The following is an 18,119-nucleotide window of genomic DNA, read 5'->3' as shown; positions in this document are numbered from 1 at the left end:
ATTGAAATATGAAGTAAATATTATTAAACAAGAAATAAAATAGCTTAAAATGAGAATTGAACAGTTGAAGACTCCTCATATAGGAGATAAAGAACCTGTTGTCCCACTAGTTGATGAATTAGAGGACCTTAACATCCTTTCAGATGAAAACAATCATATTTCTGATAAAAAATTGAAAAGTTTAACCGACTCAGGCGCATATTTAAGTTGCATAAATGAAGGTTTTGTTCCTATTAAATATTATGATAAAACTACACAACTATTGAATACTGCTGATGGAAAAAGAATGATGATTAATTATTAACTTTTTGATACAGCAGTTTGCAATAATTGAGCCTGTTTTATTTTGCCATTTATAATGGTAAAAGGTTTATCACAAGCAATATTACTAGGAAGCCCATTTTTGAACCTTTTATATCCAATAAAACTATTGGATCATACTACATAGAATATGAAATTGATGGTCATAAAGTAAAATTTGAATTTATTGACAAACCAAAAGTAAAAGAAATAAATCAGGTTCAAAATCAAATAAAAAATAAAGAAAATTTTTTATTCTCCTTAAAAGAAGAAATAAATTATAAAACAATAGAGAAGAAAATTAAAATCTCTTGATATTCAAAATGAAATAAAAATATTTCAAGATAAGCTTGAGAAAGAAGTTTGTGCTGATATTCCTAATGTTGTTTGGAACAAAAAACAGCATATGGTAGAACTGCATAAAATTTTTTACTTAATTGTTTGATATTCCTCTTTATTTTTTTATCATAAAGAATAGTTCATGATTGAGGTTTTTCAGGTATCGTTTTATTTGCTGATGTTATTTGCATTGTTTAACATAAGATATGTATTAGCCCAGTAATCGGATTTTTGCGTCGGAGGTGTAATTTGTAGATCCATCATTAATTTATAGTTTTCCCTTTTAGTTTTCATTGTTTGATTTAAAATTGTCAATATTTTGATTACATTATAGGTTATTATTTCTTTTTATTTTTATAAGTCAAAGTATTTTCATTGCTAAATTTTTTAATATATACTTATTTGTCTTGGCTTTTTTGTTAGGGGTGAAATATGTGGATCCTTATTTATAATGCGATTTGCTTTTTAATATTTTGTGTTTCAGTTGGAATTACTCATAATTTTGTCTGATGTTTTTTGTTGATATTCTTGTTTAATTTTTATGCTTTGTTTTTTGTTGATATTCTTTGTTTAATTTTTATGCTTCAAGGATGTTCATTACTGAGGGTCTTTAAGACGTCATTTTATTATTCTTGGTTACATGTATTTTCTAGCATAACTTATGTATCAGTTCAATGACTAGTTTTTGGGGGTAAAGGTGAAATCTACAGATCCCCAATTACTGTTCAATTTTCGCATTGATTTTCTTTGTTTCATTTGAAGTTGTCCATAGTTTGTTTAATCTTTTATTTGATTTTTTTTTTAAATTTTCCAGCCAAAAAGATATTCATGGTCGAGATTTTTAAGGCACCTTTTTATTTTTGATGGTTCATTGCATTGTCTGGCACTAAGATATTCGTGGCTTAGTGTTTTTAGATTTTCTTTTATCCATATTCGTTTTTTGCATTTTGTGGCAATATTTTGGTTTTAACTAAATGGTTAGACTTTGGGAGCATGGGGGAAATCTGTATATTCCAAAGATTTTTCAATTTTTCCTTGACTTTCTTGGTTTCATTTTAAATTCTTTATAATTTTAATGAATTTATAGATTGGTGTTCTTTTTTAAATTTTTAAGCATAAAAATGCTCATGACTAGACTTTTTTTTACGTATTATTTTATCCTTCTTGGTTCTTTGCATTATCTATTATAATTAGGTCTTACTTCAATAACTTGATTTGATGTTATAATTAGTCGATTTTATTTATTCCTTTTATTGTTTGATTTGACGCAATTCGTAAGTTTGTTGACTTAATTAGTACCTTTTAATTTTTATAATCCTAAAGGATACTTTGTGGTGTAGGGAAATTTGAGGTAACAGTAAAATCAACAAGAAACAAAGCAAAACACAAGCACCGAAGAAACTATAGGTTTCTTTTCCACACCCAAGTTAGGGTTGCAAAGGCCTACACTTCTCTTTTTTAATTTCTAAAAATCATGTGCAATTGACCGTCACAAGACCCCACGCATCTTATATATATATATATATATATATATATATAATTCAAATGTTTCAGAACATTTCATGTCTATACAATGATTAAAATAACATCTTTACCCTATCTTAAAATTAAATTTTATAATGACAAATTTACCCGTATGACTAGTACCCGTGAATAGTACTCATGAATACTACTTGTAAATAGTTTTCATGAAATGAACAAAAAATATATTAAAAAACCTAGAATCCCTAAAAAACTAAAAACCATAGAATCCTTAAAAACTAAAAACCTAAAAATACGCCCTAAAAGCAAACTATAATTCAAGCAAACAGTAATATACATCCTTTAAAATTTAATAAAAATGTAGAATAAAAACAAATTTTCCCTCCACTTTGTGACTGAGTTGTTTCAGGTGTCCTTTTATTGGCCCCAATGCTTTGTATTGTTTAGCATTAGATATGTCTTAAATCAATAGCTGGCTTTTGGGCTCAGCGGTGAAATCCTTAGATCCTTCATTAATTTGTCGTTTTTCCATCCATTTTTTGTTATTTGATTTGCGTATATATGCAATATGCATTATTATTCATATTTATTGTTGTAAGTCAAAGGATATTCATAGTTGAGTTTTCTAAGATACCATTTTATTTGTGTTTGTTCTGTTTATTTATGGGCATTACTTATATTTTAATTTAATTACAAAACTTTAAGGTCTGGGGTGAAATCTATGGATCCTTATTTGTAAGTCGATTTGCCTTTCGATCTTTTGTGTTTCAGTTGAATTTATTCTAAATAATTTTGTTCGACTTTTTTGTTGATATTCATTTTTATTTATAAGCCTAATGATATTAATTGCTTAGTTTTTTAGGACATCCTTTTATATTTCTTAGTTACATGCATTGTGTGGCATAACTTAAGCTTTAGTTCAATGACAAGACGATGAAGTCAAAGTTGAAAATCCGTAGATCCCCATTCACTAAGCAATTTTTCTTTCGATTTTCTTTGGTTGATTTGAAATTATCCATAGTTTTGTTAATCTTTTTGTTGATATTCATTTTTATTTTTTTTAGCCAAAAAAGATATTCGTGGTGGAGATTTTTAAGGTACTCTTTTATTTGTCTTGGTTCTTTGCATTGTTGGTCTTTTATTTGTCTTGGTTCTTTGCATTGCTGGGAACTAGGATATTTGTAGCTTAAGTGTTTTAAGATTTCTTTTTCTCCATCTTGGTTCCATGCATTATGTGGCAATATTTTAGGTTTTCACTCAATAACTACACTTTGGTGACATGGGTGAAATCCATAGATCCCTATTGATTTGTAAGTCGATTTCCCTTTCGATCTTTTATGTTTCAGTTGAATTTATTCTGAATAATTTTGTCCGACATTTTTGTTGATATTCTTTTTATTTTTAAGCCTAAGGATATTAATTGCTTAGTTTTTTAGGGCATCCTTTTATATCTCTTAATTACATGCATTGTGTGGCATAACTTAAGCTTTAGTTCAATGACAAAACTATGAGGTCAGGGTTGAAATCCGTAGATCCCCATTCACTAGGCAATTTTTTTCTAGCGATTTTCTTTGGTTAATTTGAAATTATCCATAGTTTTGTTTATCTTTTTGTTGACATTCATTTTTTTTTTTTTAGACAAAAACAATATCCATGATGGAGATTTTTAAGGTACTCTTTTATTTGTCTTGGTTTTTTGTATTGTTGGGAACTAGGATATTCGTAGTTTAATTGCTTAGTTTTTTAGGGCATCATTTTATTTGTCTTGGTTCTTTGTATTGTTGGTGACATGGATGAAATCCATAGATCCTTGTAGATTTGTCAATTTTCCTTCGGACTTTGTTTGTTTCGTTTGACATTTTCCATATTTTTGTTGAAATTTATGGATTGATGTTCTTTTTTATTTTTTTTAAGCCAAAGGATACTTATTGTTGATTTTTTTATGTATGATTTTATTCGTTTTAGTTCTTTGCTTTGTCTGCTAAAACTAGGTCTTAATCCACTTACTAAACTTTGGGGTCTGGGTGCAATCCATATATTCCCATTTATTAGTCTATTTTCCTTCCTCTTTTTGTTGTTTGATTTGAAATGATACAAAAATTTGTTGACTTAATTATTTGATATACCTTTTTGTTTTTTAATCATAAGTAATAAATAATGACTGAGGTTTTTGAGGTGTTCTTTTATTCGCCAATGTTCTTTGCATTGTTTAGCATAAGATATATCTTAACTTAATAATTGGATTTTGGGGTCAGAGGTGAAACCTGTAGATCTTTCATTAATATGTTGTTTTTCTCACTAGTTTTTTGGTTCTTTGATTAATAAAATTGTCGTTACTTTGTTCACATTACGGGTTATTATTTCTTTTATTTTTGTAAATCAAAGGATTTTCGTAGCTAATTTTTTTAACATATTATTTTATTTTTCTTGGTGCTTTACGTTAGTTGTCATTGATTATATTTCATTTTAATTACATGATTTTGTGGTCAGGGGTGAAACCTGTAGATCTTTATTTTAATTACATTTTTGTGTTTCAGTTGAAATCATTCATAATTTTGTGTGATGTTTTTGTTGATATTCTTTGTTTAATTTTTAAGCCTTAAGATATTCATTACTGAGGTTTTCTAAGGTATCATTTTCTCTTTCTTGGTTACGTGCATTGTCTAGTATAACTTATTTTTCAATTCAATGACTAGACTTTGGGGATATAGGTGAAATCTGTAGAGCCCTATTAACTGGTCAATTTTCCTACTGATTTTCTTTGTTTGATTTGAAATTATCCATTGTTTGTTAAATCTTTTAGTTGGTATTCTTTTTTAAATTTTTTGGCCAAAAATATATTCATAGTCAAGATTTTTAAGGCACCGTGTTATTTGTCTTGGTTCTTTGCATTGTCTACCATTATGATATTTGTGGCTAAGTATTTTAAGATTTCTTTTTATCCATCTTGGTTCTTTGCATTATGTAGCGATATTTCTATTTTATCTCAATTGCTGAACTTTGGAGATAGGGATGAACTTTATAGATCCCCATATATTGGCGATTTTCCTTCGGACTTTCATTGTTTCATTTTAAATTCCTCATAAGTTTGTAGACTTTATGGATTGGTGTTCCGTTTAAATTTTTTAAGCATAAGCACGCTTATGATTGGGTTTTTTACTTATCATTTTATCCATCTTAGTTCTTTGCATTATATTCCATAACTAGGTCTTAATTGATTAGATTTGGGGGTCAGGGGTGAAATCAGTATATCCCCATTCATTAGTCAATTTTATTTCCACTTTTCGTTGTTCGATTTGAAACGATACATAAATTTGAATAAGTTATTTCATGTGTACTTTTATTGGCCTCAGCTATTTGTATTGTTTTGCATATGATATGTCTTAAGTTAATAACTAGACTTTGGGGTCAGGGGAGAAATCCGTAGATCCTTCATTACTATGTCATTTTTTTCGTCCAGATTTTGCTGTTTCGTTTGAAATTATCTACACTTCGTTTACATTACGCGCTATTATTCTTTTTATTGTTGTAAGTCAAAGGATATTCATAGCTGAGTTTTTTAACACGTCGTTTTATTGTCTTAGTTCTTTTCATTGGTTGTCATTACTTATTATTCAATTTAATTGCAAACTTTGGGATACAGGGTGAAATCCATGGATCCTTATTTATAAGTCAATTTTATTTTCTATATTTGGTGTCTCAGTTGAAGTTATTCATAATTTTGTCTAACTTTTTTTTATTAATTTTCCTCCTTTTTTTTAAGCCTAACGATTTTTATTACTTATTTTTTTATGGCATCCTTTTATCTTTCTTGATTATGCATATTATCTAACATAACTTATGTTTCAGTTCAATATGTAGACATTGGAGACAAGGTTGAAATAAGTAGATCCCCATTAAGTGGTCAATTCTGATTGTCTATGTTTGATTTGAAATTATCAGTAGTTTTGTTTAACCTTTTTGTTGATATTCCCTTTTAATTTTTTATGCCAAGAAAGATTTTCATGGTTGAGATTTTAGGGTAATATTTTATTTATCTTGGTTACTTGCATTGTCTAGCATTAGGATATTCATGGCTTAAGGAAATTTTGGTTACATGGGTGAAATCCGTAAATCCCCATAGATTTGTCAAGTTTCCTTTAGACTTTTTTTTATTTGAATTCACCATATTTTTTTGACTTTATGCGTTGATGTTTCATTTTAATTTTTTAATCTTAAGGATATTTTGTGTTGGGTTCTTGACGTATCATTTTATTTGTCTTAATTCTTTGCATTGTCTGTGAAAACTTGGTCTTAATGGTGAAATCTACATATCCCCTTTTATTTGTCAATTCTCCTTCGTCTTTTCGTTGTTTGATTTGAAATGATACATAACTTAGTTGACTTAATTGATTGACATATCTTTTTTTTTCCTAATCCCAAGTGATAGTTCGTGACTGAGTTTTTTCAGGTATCTGTTTATTTACCCGCGATCTTTGCGTGGTTTAGCATAATATATGTCTTAATTCAATAACTAAATATTGCGGTCGGGTGAAATCTGTAGATCTTTATTAATTTGATGTTTTTCCTTTTAGTTTTTGTTATTTGATTTGAAATTATCAATAATTTGTTACATTACAGGTTACTATTTATTTTTATTATTGTAAGTCAAAGGATATTCATAGCAGAGTATTTTAATATATATATTTATTTGTCTTGGTTCTGTACATTGATTGGTATTATGAATATTTCAATTTAATTACAAGACTTATTGGTTAGGGGTGAAATTCATGGATCCTTTTTTATAAGTCAATTTGCCTTTTGATATTTTGTGTTTCAGGTGAAATTATTCATAACTTTGTCTGAATTTTTTGTTAATATTCTTTGTTTAAATTTTAAGCCTCAGAATATTCATTACTTAGGTTTTTTAAAGTATTATTTTATCTTTCTTGGTTACATTCATTGTCTAGCATAACTTATGTTTTAGTTTACTGATTAGACGACAAGGGAGCAATTGTAGATCCCTATTAACTAGTTAATTTTCTTATTGATTTTCTTGGTTTGATTTTAAATTATTCATAGTTCGTTTACTCTTCTACTTGATATTCTTTTTTAAATTTTTAAGCCAAAAAGATATTCAGAGATTTGTATTGTCTGGCATGAGGATATTTGTGGCTAAGTGCTTTAATATTTCCTTTTATCATATCTTGGTTCTTTGCATTATTTGGCAATATTTTGATTTTTATTCATAACTAGACTTTTAAGGATAGAGGTGAAATTCGTCGATCCCCAAAGATTTTTTTATTTTTATTCAGACTTTTTTTGTTTCATTTTGAATTCCTCATAATTTTGCTGACTTTCTGGATTGGTGCGTTTTAATTTTTAAAGCACAAGAATATCCTCATTTTATTCGACTTGGTTCTTTGCATTATCTACTATATTTAGGTATTAATTCAATGACTAGATTTTTTTTGGTCAAAGATGAAATCCGTATATCCCCATTTATTAGTTTATTTTATTTCCTCTTTTAGTTGTGTGATTTAAAATGATATATAATTTTATTCACTTACTTGGTACATTTTTATTTTTATAATCTTAAAATGTAGTTTATGACTTAGAGTTATTTCAGGCTTGAATTATTTTAGGTTTCATTTTATTCTCCCAAGTTCCTTGTATTGTTGAGCATAAGATTTGTCTTAAGTCAATAATTAGACTTTGGTATCAAGGGTGAAATCTGTAGATACTTCATTAATTTGGCATTTTTCCTTCTGATTTTTATTATTTGATTTGAAATTATCAATATTTTGTTTACATTATTATTCATTTTTATTGTTGTTAGTCAAAAGATATTCATAGATGAGTTTTTTAATATATGTTTTTCTTTGTCTTTGTTTTTTTCATTGGTTGGCATTACTTATGTTTTAATTTCCCTTTCGATCTTTTTGTATTTCAATTGAAATTAGTCATAATCTTATTTGATTTTTTGTTGACATTCTTTTTTATTTTTAAGCCAAAGGATATTAATTATTTAATTTTTTAAGGCATCATTTTATCTTTCTTGGTTATGTACATTTTCGGGCATAATTTATGTTTCAGTTCAATAACTAGACTTTGGGAACATGGTTGAAATACATAGATCCCATTAAGTCATCAATTTTCCTTCTGATTTTTTTGTTTGATTTGAAATTATCCATGATTTTGTTTAACCTTTTAGTTGATATTCCAATATTTGGTTCTTTGCATTATGTGGCAATAATTTGGTTTTAACTCAATGACAAGACATTGGGGACAGGAGTGAAAATCCGTAAATTCCCATAAATTTGTCAATTTTCCTACAGGCCTTCTATGTTTTACTTTAAATTTCTCATAATTTTGTTGACTTTATGAGTTGGTGTTCCTTTTTAATTTTTAAGTATAAAATATTCATGACTGGGTTTCTTTGCTTCAACGACTAGATTTTGGGGTTAGAAGTTAAATCTGTTGTATACCCCAATTTATTCATCGATTTTATTTCCTCTTTTAGTTGTGTTATTCGAAACGATACATATTTTTGTTGATTTAATTGGTACCTTTTTTTTTTTTAATCCTAAAGGATATTTTGTGACTGAGTTGTTTTACGTGTCTTTTTTCTCCCAATTCTTTGCATTGTTTAACAAAAAATATGTCTTAAGTCACTTTCTAGACTTCAGGGTCAGGGGTGAAATCCATAGATCCTTCTATAATTTGTCGTTTTCTACCTTCTGGTTTTTATTGTTTGATTTGAAATTATCAATACTTTGATTATATTACGCGCTATTATTCCTTTTTATTGTTGTAAGTCAAAAGATGTTTGTAGCTGAGTTTTTTAATATATTATTTTATTTGTCTTAGTTTTTTCATTAGTTGGCATTACTTATGCTTCAATTTACTTACAAAATTATGGGGTTTGGGGTGAAATCCGCGGATCCCTACTTATTAGTCGATTTTCCAATCTATCTTACGTGTTTCAGTTGAAATTATTCGAACTTTTGTACGACTTTTAAGCCTAAGGATATATACTAATTTTTTATAGCATCTTTTCATCTTTCTTGGTTACGTGCATTGTCATAACTTATGTTTCAGCTCAATGACTAGAATTTAGGGAATATGTAGAACCCCCATTAAGTGGTCAATTTTCCTTCCATGTTTCTTAGTTTGATTTGAAATTATCCATAGTTCTGATTACTCTTTTTGTTGATATTCCTTTGTAATTTTTTAAGACAAGATATTCATGGTTGACATTTTTAAGGTACCCTTTTATTTGTCTGGCACTAGGATATTTGTGGCTTAAGTCTTTGAAGATTTTTTTTTATTTATCTTGGTTCCTTGCATTATGTGGCAAGATTTAGGTTTTAACTCAATGACTAGACTTTGGTGATAGGGTTAAAATCCATAGATCCCTATAGATTTGTCGATTTTCCATTGGACTTTATGAGTTTCAGTTGACATTCTCCATAATTTGTTGACTTTTTGGATTGATGTTTCTTTGAAATTTTTTATGCCTAAAGATATTTATTGTTGGGTTTTTTTATATATCCCCATTTATTAGCCAAATTTTTTTTTTCTCTTTTATTGTTTGATTTTAATTGATACACAAATTTGTAGACTTAATTGGTTGATATACATTTTTATTTTTATAATCGTAAAAGATATTTAGTGACTGAGGTTTTTTATGCGTTCAATTATTCGCCCTTGTTCTTTGCATTGTTTCGCATAATATATATCTTAACTCAATAACTAGACTTTGGGGTCCAGGGTGAAATTCAAAGATTTCATTAATTTGTCGTTTTTCCTTCTAGTTTTTGTTTTTTGAATTGAAATTATCAATACTTTGCTTACATTACGTGTTATTATTATTTTAATTATTGTATATCAAATATATTCTTAACTGAGTCTTTTACTATACCTTTTTATTTGTCTAAGTTCTTTACATTTTCTTTACATTAGTTGGCATTATTAATATTTCAGTTTGATTACAAGACTTTGTGATCAAGGGTGTACTCTGTGGATATTTATTCATAACTCGATTTGCCTTTTGACCTTTCGTGTTTCTATTGATATTGTTCATAATTTTGTCTGACTTTTTTGTTGATATTCTTTGTTTAATTTATGCTTAAAGATATTCATTGCTACGACCTTTTAAAGCATCTTTTTATCTTTCTTAGTTATGTGCATTGTCTAGCATAACTTATGTTTTAGTTCAATGACTAAACTTTTGACGTAAAGGTGAAATCTGAAAAATCCCCATTGGTCAATTTTCCTACCGAGTTTCTTTTTTTGATTTTAAATTATCCATAATTTTGCTTAATCTTTTAATTAATATTCCTTTTTAACGTTTTTAGCCAAAACTATATTAATGGTCGAGATTTTTAAGGTACCCTTTTGTTGGTCTTGGTTTCTTGCATTATCTAGCACTAGGATATTTGTAAAGTGTTTTAAAATTTCATTTGATCCATCTTGGTTTCTTGTATAAGCATTTTATATAGTAAAACATAAACTCAATGGTAGTGTGTCCTCTTGTGGACCATACTAGGCAAATACAATTTGCCGATACTCGGACTAGGCTCGACGTGCTAGGCCAGTTGAGTTTGAAAAAACCCAAGGTACCTGGGCATAGGGATCTATCAAGAAGGGTTTAGTAGGTTAGCCCTTGATGAGGTCAAAGTATACCGAGATGAGAGCCGAGGGACTGTGTGGCCCTTTTATGTGATGAATAGCCTTTAGAGACATAGCTAAAACCTCATAGTTATATCATCACACGACATATACATAGCCATTTTGAGATTCGTCGAAGAGGGTGAAGCGTATACATGTGCGAGAGATTACCCCTATGTACTATAGAGTCATGGTTGCATCATGGTCTGGACAACCATAATTTTTTTGTTTCTAGGGTAGAACCTGAAATCCATAAACTAAGATTGCATTATCTAGTCTATTGGCGGACTTTGGTGGTCCAATCATGAGCCCCTGCAATGTACTGTAGGTTATGAGAACTGCTGGGTTAGTTTGAGAAAGCTAGGCGGATCGTGATTCACAGTTGAAGGTAGAGTGCTCCCATGTATTGATAATTCTTGGATCTAATGGATCCATTTCCCATCAAAATTAATTAGTATTAATTAATTTTATGATATTGATTTTTATTATGTTTATTTGAATTTTTGTGAATCTTATGATATTTTATTTTTGTCATTTGGATTTATAAATTAAAATAAATTTATTTTTTAATGTTTTAAATAAAATAAGATGACTTAAAAATTCTAAATATGAAATAAAATATTTTCTAAAAATATATGAGACTTCCATAAAATATGGGGCCCAAAATTTAAGAACATGTGGATTAGGTTGGGCCTACACGTAGCTACAAAAGGGTGGTACACCCCACCCATTCACGTATTCTTCTTGGGAAGAATGTTTATCTGTTGTTTGTTGGCTTATTTTTTGGTATAGCCAACTTACATTGAATATTTGAAATAGTTAATAAATCTTTGAATCAAGATTGGTTGATCAAAGAAATAAACATTGGATATACTAAAATAGAAAATAAGATATATACTTTTTTTATTTAAAGATTTGATGGGAATTGATCTAGAAAGGGTAGATAAGGCTCTAGCTCATCTCTTGAATCTTGATGGTGGATCAAAGAGATGGATGACTCAAATCTCTCACCCCACAAGTCTTCTTAGATTGACGATCAAGATTTAACCCTACAAATTGAGGCAAACCCTAAGAAAATCTATAAAAAGAGGTTCCCCCAAGTCTCTACTATCTCTCTCAAAGATCTCTCTATAGGTGGCGTGCCCCACTAGGGCTTCAAGATCTCTCCCAAGTTTTTCTAAGGGCACAGATGACACGCCCAAGCTAAGGTTAGTTTGATTTTTGGATAGCAAAGGGGATCCGGTAGTTTGATTTTTGGGTAGCAAAAGGGAGGATCCCCTTGCTAGTGGATTCCTCCCTCTCTCTTTGATCTACCTCTCATCTCTCAAAAGATCAAGCCAAATGGGCTTGAGCAAAACTAAAACATTTAGGCTTTAGGTAGTTGGTCTTAGGTAGTTAGTTTTAGATCGAGATCTATATGCCATTGAGAGGGTTTTGCCATATGTAGGAGAATCAGGAGACCGATCATAGATCCGAGTACCATAGAAAGGAGGAGACTTGGTGCGAGGTGTACTAAGCCCGGTTGAGGTAATCTCCAACATTTTCTTTTTTTTTCTCATCATATGTACTTTATATTCCCACGCATAAAAATTGTGGATATTTTTCTTTATTTAAAGAAAATTAGTTTAATAACATCAAGGTTTTTAACATCTTAGATTTGTTAGTTTTATTTTCTTTGAAGCAAGAGTTATTGTAATAATACTACTTGTGTATATATATATATATTCTCTTACAAGATCACATTAATCTTTCTTTCAACAACAACTTAAAATCAAAGTTATACGAATTTTGGTTCATGACTTCAGATCTTGAATGGATTCAAACCCTCACCATAAAGACTTCAGAACTTGAATGGATTCAAACCTTCACCATAATGGATGACAAGTATGCACACTACCCAATGTATACACTATCCAATGCATTACGTAAGTGTTGTTTGTTAAGGTTGGTGTATTTTTATATATAAACTTTAAAATGTGTGTACAATGTACTTAGGGCAAACTCGTCTCTCGCCCATAGGGCGAGGCCGATTTACTCCGTCGAGTCTGAGTATACCCGGCTAAGCCTCAAAACACTATTTACAATCAAGAAGAATTCTTGGAACTTCCGTCCATGTTTTCTTTTCCATTGTTGAATCTCTCTTTCTCTCTCTCACAGCTTCTCCCTCCTACGATCTGGCTTGACAACTTTTTCCCCCTCTGAGCTTCTCCCTCCTATGAACTGTCTTGGCGACTTTATTGGAACTTTTGTGCCTCTATTATCTACCATAGTCACATGATATTTTTGTATGATGAACACAAGATATTGCCTACTTTTTTTGTTTTTTATAATTGTAAAACAAAAAAAAAACAAAATTCACTGTAAATTTTCTTCCTTACTATTTGACACTCAAATATAGCTTCCATTCGAGTATTGGACCATTAACCAAGTATTAAGCTTGATTACTATTTCAATACTTACATCATAAGTTGACATTATAGACAGCTAATATTTTTAACTCCCTTAGCCATGCATACGCATACAAGTCATCTTGGATATATAGAGATTATCCAATTTTGGACAGTAAAAACCACTAACGATTTCAAAAAACGGGTAGGGGCTTGTCATCCCCATTGAATTACCCAAAAGAAAAGAAGATAGAAATAGACTGGTAAGAAATCTTAATTTTGAGAGTGATTGGGAAGAGATCTTAATTTTGAGAGAGAGGGTTTGACAGAATCAATGGGAAAAGTACATTAGTCTTGGACCGCCTAAAAAACTAAGTTAAAAGGCAAAACTAAGTATTGTGGGGTTCAAAAGTCTAAATACATCAACTTCTTTGTGTTTTGGTAGATCAAAAGTTAGCCTTTCGAACAGCTTTATACATGACCTAGTTTTAAAGTTGAACTTTTAAACTACAAAAATATTTAATTCTTTAATTTGGTTAGTTCAAAGTTAGACTTTTGAAATAATAGGTAAAATGGCAACAAACTAAAAAATCTTAAATCCTTTCCTACCGATCTTTTTTTCCCATCGGTGGGTAAATTTCTCTGGTAAAGTGAGCCAAGGCAAAGCAACTTGCAACCACTCTCACCAAGGGCTTCTAATCCTCTTATGAAGGCAAGGATTGGAAGTCCTTGAGGGAGAGTGAAGGTGAGGTGCCATGAAAATCTCTCCTTCCTTTGTTCCTATCAGCATAGATAGAAAAGGTGTGGACACCTCAACAACTTATGGTGCCATCAATGGCATATTATTATGTGGGACCATGTAATCCCAAGCATTTTCATCAGACTAGAGATGATAAGGAATTCATTCTTGAAACTTATCCCTTTTTTCTTTTTCTTTTTTTTATTTTTATTTTTTGGTCTTCATAGTAATCAACAAAATGTCCAACATGGCCCAAATGTGGTTATTCTTGATCAATACAATTTCAATAACTTTTTGAGTCGGGTGCAGTTGGCATACGGATGCATCCGTAGGTGTAGAGGTAACGTGCACCTTCAAATTTTATCATGGTATATAATTTTGATGTAAAATGTTCTTGTCATTATCTCAAAATCTATTTTTATATCTAATTATAAAATTTTAAATTTAAAAAATGGTTGAAATCAAGTAGATCTATACACATACGAAAATTTTGAAAATTGACAGTGTAAATATGTTGTAAAATGTACTATTTCTGAGACTTAAAATCTTTTTATTTTTCATAGTCATATATCTCGATGTCGAGATGATCAATCAAAGGGTTTTTCAACATTAAAACTACCTTTTCCAATGGATTTAGGGGCATCCGTAGTGTTGCATCCTTATATAAACTTTTTCCTTTTGAGTCAAGTCAGGCATACTCCATAGCCACCCGATTTGAAATCTGATGGACAAGAGTGATTTTGACATCTTTTTATTAAAATTAAAATGTATTTTTTTTATATTTTTCATTAAGTAGTATATGATTAGAAATGAAATTTGCACCCAAATCTTCAATTGGAAGTGTGCCATGGCATTTAGTTTGCTAGATTAGCATGATTTTCTTTTTTGGTTGGCTTGATTAGCAAGGACTTTAATGACCCCGATTAAATATTAATTAGATGTGAATATATATAATTTCAAAAGAAGCCAATTCAAAGAATGAAAAGAGGTTGACACTAATTAAGCATTCTACATTAATTTTAAAATCTGAAAGTTTAATCCTATTTAAATTTCAATGGGAGAATTTTCATCTATCTGACTTTTGAACAAAATAAGAGACAAATCTAGTGATCATGGTATCTTCAAGTGAGATTAGGTTCACTCATGATATCATGGCTTCCACGTGAAAAATAGGTTGACCCCTTGATCACTTAAGGGCCTTGGAATAAAGTGCAAAAATACAGAAGTAATTCTCCTTGACATTCGTCTCATTCAAAACAGTGAAGGGTCAAAGGCCTTTCTATGTAAAATTATCCAAAGAATCAAAATGGTTCCTATAGTCGACCCAAAGAAATGCAAATATAAAATGTTAATTTTTGTATTTATCGCAAAGTGAGTTCTTTAATTATGAAGATGCTTTATATTATGCATAATTCCATGTTAGAAGATTACCTACCACTTAATATCCTATTCACAAGAAAATAAGAGGAATTAAAATTATTTGATGAATCAGAATTATGACAAAAACTTAGGTTGTCCCCAGAATGATAGATTATCCATATAAGAAAGAGCACTCTCTATAATGTGTATTTCGAGAATGACTGATGTTACCCCAACTACCCCAACTAGGAGTAGTTAAGTTTCAGGTTACTTTCGTCATCATCATCAGAGTCTTTTCTTAATTATTTGGGGTCGGCTCCGCAAATTCTGATCCTCCGGGTTACTCTATGTTTTTTTAAAATTCATATACTATAGTTGTTGCTTTATTGGTAGGTAACTTTGAGAAAAGGCTTCTTAAAAAAAATATAGTTTTTGCTGTGAAACCATTTTTCTCCATTTGCTTCTGTTTCTTGCTGTGAAACCATTTTTCTCCTTTTGCTTCTGTTAAATGTGCTAAACCACACAAGGGTTGCACAAGGGTTCATCTCCGTTACTAAGTGCAAATAATGAAGAAGATGTCTTAGTAAGAAGGTTTTGCCTCATCAAATTTTGTAGGAATTTTCTCTGTCATATGATTGACTTGAATCGATTTGTAAATATGTAATTTTGAGCTACGTTAAAAGAATAATTGATTATCTTGAGAAAAAGAAGAAAAACAATTGGCCAAAGAGAATTGATTCCTTATCATATCTAGTCTAATACAATGATTTGTGATCTCAAGGTCCCACATGATATTATTATGCCTGTTATACTTAGCATTATAAATAACTAGCATGGCTTCACTAGATCTATGCAGATGGGAGTAGAGGACCAAGAAAAATTTCAGGGCACCTAATCTTCACTCTCCCTCAAGGGCTTCTGGTCCTTACCATTCATGGTAAGAGGAATAGAGGCCTTAGGGGAGAGTGGATGCTAGGTGTTTTGGTTTCTATCAATCGGTTATACTTCCTAGCCTTGGCCTTAGCTCAGCCTTGGTACCTACAGAGCTGGCTCGAGCCCCATCCAGCCCTACCAAAGCCGAAGAGGCCCTGGTTTTGTCAAGGCAAGGCTGGGCCAATTACATTAAAAGCAAACAAAAGAAAAACAATAAGAGAAAAGGGCTGGGATGGGCCGAATTGGGCCACCCCTATTGCGGACCTAGCCAAGGCATGTCCCAACCTTGTCCTAGAGCCATGGAGGGCCTGGCACAGATCCAAGCCCTAGTTTTCTAGAGCTGGGCAAACCGGCCCATCACCAGCCTATAAATAAGTGCAACATAGTTCATAGAACTCTTCAGTTTAATCACTAATGTCATAAATGCTCCATTTTTAAAAAAAATTATTCCTTGGCATGACTTTTTTTTTCCTTTTTTTTTAAAAAAGGAAATTGTTATGTAATGATCAAGTCAAAATAGCTGCCAGTTTCTACAATTCCAAGCTAGGAAGCATTGATCCCAGTTTCGAGTGGAGGTGAGAAATAAAGACCAATTTCTCGAAAAACAATGGCAAAAAATTCTTGATCTGAAATGTAGTGGGTCTGTAATAGCTGGAGGATACTAGTATTTATTTGAAGATAGTATATATATATTGTGACTTAGCAAATGTATTTTGATGCTTTTCTTTCTATTTAAGGTAGAGAAATGGATTTACCATGGCCCTTGTTTCATTTTCAATAGGTTCCAGGTACAGCTAAAGGTCGGGAATCATAGAGGAAAGAAATGCCAAAGAGAGCCATTGGAGTGTATTAATAGAGAGACAAGGGAGTGATGTGAGGTTCAGTCACATGTGAGTTGTAAGTGTTTATCCTATTTTTTTATAAAGGAAAATTATTTCATGCAGCCTCGACCACATTTCTACAACATTCCATCCAAAGGTATAAATCAACCATCTTAAAGATGAATGCAAATAGACGGTCCATCTAAAAACAATTGTAACTAATAGTCCAAATGTTATATTAATATAATTATTATTTCAAGTTTTCAATTTTATTTTATTTTTCATATTCATGATCTAGATGTTAAAGATTATATATTCTCTAAACATTAGAATCAAATTATATTTTAAAAATATATTCATTGCCAAGCCAGCATTTCTGCTGGCCACATAGAACCGTGTCCTTTAATAAAAGTAGTACGCAAATCTTGGGGAGAATCTTGTTAGAAAGACACTGTGTGGAGATCATTTTTCAGTGCATAAATAAATAAAATAGTTAGAATTAGAAGTGTAAGAGCCGTGTTAGTAACTAAGGGGCATGATTTACGGGTGTTTTCTATGTGTTATAGAGAACGTGGTTTTGAGATAGAGAAAAAAGAAGAAGGTAAGATTAACAAGCACCTAATAAAGTCCTTTTGAGCTCGTTTGGTTTCCTAGATTTTGATTTCAGGGAGTCCCATATCAAAGAAAACTATCTAAAAATCGTATTTGAATTCTCCTTGACAGAAGGATAGACATTTCCATGGGAATCCACATTTCCACCTTTTAAGCCATATAGTTGGAAATGTTAATTCCACTTAAATAGGTGGAATTTATATTTCCTGGAAATGATGGAATTCAAAATTTTGTGGTAAGTGAACGAAGTTGCTTGGGGTCTGCCCAAAAGAAAAACGACCCAAACCAGCAATCCAAACAGTGAATTTGCATCTTCCATATCTCTTCCAGATGCTATCAAAACAGCATACACCCATCTTCCAAGAAATACTAATTCCAGAAAATATCAATTCTAAGATACACATTTTCAGGGAACAAATGGGGCCATAGAGAACTTATTTTTCGAGAGAGAAGAAGAAAATGGAACTCGTAGATATTACAAGTTCATATTTTTCA

The 18,119-nt window shown here is 30.7% G+C and overlaps 1 protein-coding gene across 5 annotated transcripts in view; it reads left to right on the top strand.

The window, feature by feature from the left end:
• LOC110006993 (uncharacterized) overlaps window positions 1-17,133 on the top strand; it is a 71,678-nt gene extending 54,545 nt beyond the window's left edge. For all 5 annotated transcript variants that reach the window (XR_016049802.1, XR_016049801.1, XR_002280423.2 and 2 more), the window contains 2 exons: window positions 12,221-12,300; window positions 16,973-17,133. Coding sequence is in view for 2 of the 5 variants with exons in the window: in XM_088858917.1 (XP_088715043.1) it covers window positions 12,221-12,289 (69 nt within the window). In the remaining 3 variants the exon portion in view is untranslated. The remainder of the gene's footprint in view (window positions 1-12,220; window positions 12,301-16,972) is intronic.
• Window positions 17,134-18,119: the final 986 nt, after the last annotated feature.

This window comes from Amborella trichopoda, chromosome 2, assembly GCF_054954075.1.
Source record: "Amborella trichopoda isolate Santa Cruz 75 chromosome 2, AtrichopodaSantaCruz75HAP2 v2.0, whole genome shotgun sequence".
In the NCBI taxonomy this organism is placed as follows: domain Eukaryota; kingdom Viridiplantae; phylum Streptophyta; class Magnoliopsida; order Amborellales; family Amborellaceae; genus Amborella; species Amborella trichopoda.
Note: the sequence above shows the minus strand (reverse complement) of the source record. Positions and strands in the feature narration are given on the sequence as shown.